This window comes from Mastomys coucha, unplaced genomic scaffold (genome assembly GCF_008632895.1).
Source record: "Mastomys coucha isolate ucsf_1 unplaced genomic scaffold, UCSF_Mcou_1 pScaffold8, whole genome shotgun sequence".
Lineage (NCBI taxonomy): Eukaryota > Metazoa > Chordata > Mammalia > Rodentia > Muridae > Mastomys > Mastomys coucha.
The window spans coordinates 37243723-37248077 of record NW_022196914.1 but is presented as its reverse complement, the minus strand read 5'-3'; the positions used below and the strand labels follow the sequence as shown (position 1 = coordinate 37248077).

Below are 4355 nucleotides of genomic sequence, written 5' to 3'. Positions count from 1 at the left end.
ACACAGTCTCTGACACACACACACATACACACATACACACATACACACACTTAGCATTAGAAAAGTGTATTCAAGTTGAAATTCACCACTCTGAGATTTTGTTTAATCTTCATTCTTTAGGAGAAAGCTCTGCTAGGCCGTACAAGAACATGTGCAATAAGGAAAACACATATTTACCCCCTGCTACATGAATGGGTCTCAGAGATTCAGGATCCCAAGGTTCCCTGGCCACCACTTAGTGAGTGGCCTTGCGCTACACACAGGCAGCAGATGAAGTGCTCTAGGGAATGTCCCCCTCAGAGATGTGATTAGAGGTGCTGTCATGAAGCAACTGTGGCTTCCTGCCTGCAGGTTTCCATATTTGTTATCAAAGCGAACTGAACAGCTTTCCTCTTTGTCTGTGCTTTCCCCTGATAGATTAATTGCCTGAGGAACTGCAAGACCTACCAAGCCAGGAAGCCTCTGTGGTTTTATAATACATCTCTCAAGTTTTTCCTTAATAAACCGATGCTTGCCGATGTTGTCTTTGAAATACAAGGTATGGCTCAGCTGTGACAGAGGTCACTCTGCATTTTTACTTCTTACTAGCTCCCCTTGAGTTCTTGTCCAACTTTAACTACATAAAGTAATACTATCTGGTTCATAAGAAAATCACTTTATAAACTAAGAAAAGGAATTTACATTTCCCCTCCATCCATATCCTCATCTGGGATGGGGATGGGGGATGATCTTTAGTGTGCCATCTCTGTTTTCATTTCTGTGTTTCTTAAGACCCTGTTTTTAATTCATCTGAAGCCAGCTTTCTTAAAAGCTCATTATCTCTTGCTTGATATATTCAATTTTTTAAAAAAATTGTCTGAACTGCATCAGGCATCCACAGTTATTGCTGAATGTGTTGCTGGCAGCGCTGTGAGAATTGTTATCACCGGAGCAACTGAAAACTGCCTCTTATCTCTGTGGGAAATAATGCTGCCTAACTTTAATAAAGATGGGCTGGCTTTGAAGCCCATTACTGATTACTTGCATGGATAATCCTGCCACATTACTAGATTAAATGAACAATCTTAAAGATGAATTGTCAGATACCTTCAATTACACAAGGATAAAAGGAGTTGTTTGCAAATAAATGAAGCAGAACTTTAGGTGGGCCATTGTAAACAGGGAGATGTAATTCTAATTTTGGGGTGGAAATGTGTGGCAGCTGGCATAGCATTTACTTTTCAGTACCTTTCCCCAGCAATATTGCCCTGCTTTTAACTTTGCTCCTATTTCAAGAAAACTAGTGAACTGAACTTTTTTTTAAAAAGCTCTCTGTTGGCAGCACCATATGCAGTGTGAGCCTGGGACTCTGAAAGTGGGACAGTCAGAGAGACCTTGAGATATATTTAAAATGTGGCGGGGGAGGATCCATGAAGAATCCGTAGACTATCTATAGCTCTCTCATCGGGTTAAAAGACCAGCAGCTGACTAACCAGACCCTGGCAGCAGCACACTTGGATTTATTAACTGCCGAAATGAAAAAGAAAAAGAAAAAAGAAAAGTCCAAAGAGTCTGCCTGGAGCCAGCTTCATAATACTCTTTGTAGGTGGAGAAAGTGTCCTTAGAGGCCCAGTCAGTGCCAATCCCAGATCTAGCTCCTAGGGGAATACTGTTGATGAAGGCATTTGTGGAAGTCCCTGGGTGTTCTGTGGCATAGAGAAACCCCAGGATGGATAGCTAAGCAGCTTCAGATTCCAACAGAAAACACTACATCCATTGTTAAGAAGAAAGTTATCCTATAAATTGGAAAGATTTCTATCTTTATCAAATTAATCATCTCAAGTCCGTTTTGAGAGAGTTTCTGTGTTCTGAAGGTAACTGATGGCGCTGGAGCCAGATGCTCCAGCTCTTGGCCAAGTGACTTCCCATGGGTCCCTGAGAGGTCTGTGCTTTAGCCACAGCCATGCTATTGGCTGATTAGTCACAAGCTGAACTGACTCTGAAAGACCCCCAAGAGTACTGGGGTCACACAGCAGCTTAGAGCAGGCTTCTCATGAGGGATAAATGTGCTGGGAGGGTAATCTGAAGTGTAGATGGTGAACATATATGTGTCATTCCTGCATCTAGGCTGAGAGGTATGTTCTGCAGAATGTCTTCCAAGACCTGTGTGTTAAATAAGTTGGCATTTGTGGGTCTCCTGGATGGTGCTTGCCTAAGAGTTGTATGGCCAGGGCTAGCCAGTTTCACAGTATTTGATACATATAGCATACTGTCAGCCCAGATTTTTTTTTTTAATTTTAAACAGGGTAGCTGGCATATCACTGTGTAGACCAGCTTGGCCTGGAACTCAAAGAGCTCTGCCTGCCTCTGCCTCCCAAGTGCTGAGATTAAAGACATGTACTATTACATCTGGATTAAAATTCATTTCTTAAGGTGTGGTCGAGTTCTAGGTTTTTTGGCTGCCCCCCCGCCCCTCTTTTTCTATAAATAACTTAGGTCTCCTTGGTTGAAGTTCTGGATGTTCATTAACCCTCAATTTTTTCACTCAACTCTAGGCCCATGGAAGTGAGAAGAAGGCATCAGACTGGAGTTATAGCCATTTGTGGGTGCTGGAAATCAAACTTCTGCGATAGTAGCCCATGCTTTTAGCCACTTAGCCGTCTCTCCAGCCTCTTATTTGTGCCTTGCACTTTTCTAGAACTGTAACATAGCTCCCACATTTGCCTAGCATGCATTATCATCTGTTTACAATTAACATAGGAGACACTGGCACCAAGCATTATGTCAGCATAACCTGCTGAGGTTTTTGAAGGAAATATGCAGCACATGGAAAGTAGAGATTCTTTCCCTTTTAATCTCTTGCTTTTCATCTGTTCTCTCACTTCCTGGCCCTTTCTGCCTGCCCCTGCCCACTCACCTCCATGTGCAAGGACTCCGGCTTGCCTTTCTGACCATGTGCAGTATCTGCACATAACTTCAGGCTTTGGTCCTATGGATAGCAATTATTCATTCATTCATTTATTTATTTATTTATTTATTTGGTGTGGGGGATGTGTACCCAGCAGTCACGTGGAGGTCAGAAGACAACTTGTGGGAATGGCTTTCAGCTTCTACTCCATGTTCTCTAAGGATCAAACTCAGGTTGTGTGGTTGATGACAAACCCTCTACGCACTGGGCCACCTCACAAACCCCACCTCGATGTGTGCTTGTTTTGTTCTGTTTTTTGTTTGGTCTGAAGTTCATTTGTTTATTATGCTGTAACCAACCACTCTTTGAGTTTATAATTTAACTACATTAATTTTTTCCTCCCTCCAAACCCTCCTGTATACCCCTCTGTGTTCTCCAAATTTATGGCCTCTTTTCTCACTAATTGTTATTGAATGCATATATGTACATACATACATATCCCTAACTATAACCTGCCCAGTCCATATAACGTTCAGGGCTAGTTACTGGCACTAAACAACCAATATGTATGCTCTTTCCTAGAAGAGCACCTCTTCTGCCCCCAGCTTTCCTCAGTAGCTGTAGTTCTTTGTAGGGTTGAGGCCTCATGGGCTTTCCCTATGCACTTTGGCACGTCTATTGATGTCATCCTTCTGCAGCTCAAGTTTGGTAGTCTTTTGAATAGCCCTGGCCAACAATTCGAAAGGGAACTTCTCATGTCTGGTACTGGAATTTTTTTTAGGTTGTCTTTGGCTCTTGGAGGTAATACCATCAGCTCACATGAACAAAGTTCACTAAGGCTACATATGTGTACTTATACACAGAATTACATGTATTTGGTCTTTTTTACTTAAATGGTTAATTGTACCATTTCTTGTGGCTTCTTCAGATATTCTTACTGTTCTTCTACCCACATCCCTCTTGCTTCTGGATTTACCTCCCTCCCCCTTCCTAAAGAGCCCTATCTTCCCATTTCCTTGATTATATCACTTGTACCCAGCAACCCGCCCCCCACCCCCATCTTGACAATGGTCTCATTTTCCTTTTCCGCTTGCAGTATTTAGTACAGGCTGTGTATTCACATCTGGAGCTAGGAGCCTCCAATGAGAAAGAACATGTAGTATGTGTCTTTCTGGGTCTGGGTTACATCACTCAGTATGATCTTTTCTAGTTCCATTCATTGACCTGCAGAAATCATGGCTTTATTTTTCTCTATAGCTGAATGGGAGTCCACAGTGTACATGTAGCACATTTTCACTATCCCTCTGTCAGTTGTAGGACATTTAGATTGTCTCCAAGAGACAAGGACTATTCACTGGGCCCTATGACTTGGTAATTAGGATAGGCTCACTGGCAAATTATCCCTAGATCCTGCTGCTGCCTCCTCCCAGACCTGGTGGGATGGCAACCTGTGCTGCTGCCTCCTCCC

General features: G+C 42.7%; 1 protein-coding gene across 3 annotated transcripts in view; it reads left to right on the top strand.

Moving 5' to 3' along the window:
- The window catches only part of Rhobtb3 (Rho related BTB domain containing 3), a 52608-nt gene that overhangs the window by 34828 nt on the left and 13425 nt on the right, over positions 1-4355 (top strand). For all 3 annotated transcript variants that reach the window (XM_031359802.1, XM_031359803.1, XM_031359804.1), the window contains exon 8: positions 418-538. In XM_031359802.1, coding sequence (XP_031215662.1) covers positions 418-538 — 121 coding nt within the window. The remainder of the gene's footprint in view (positions 1-417; positions 539-4355) is intronic.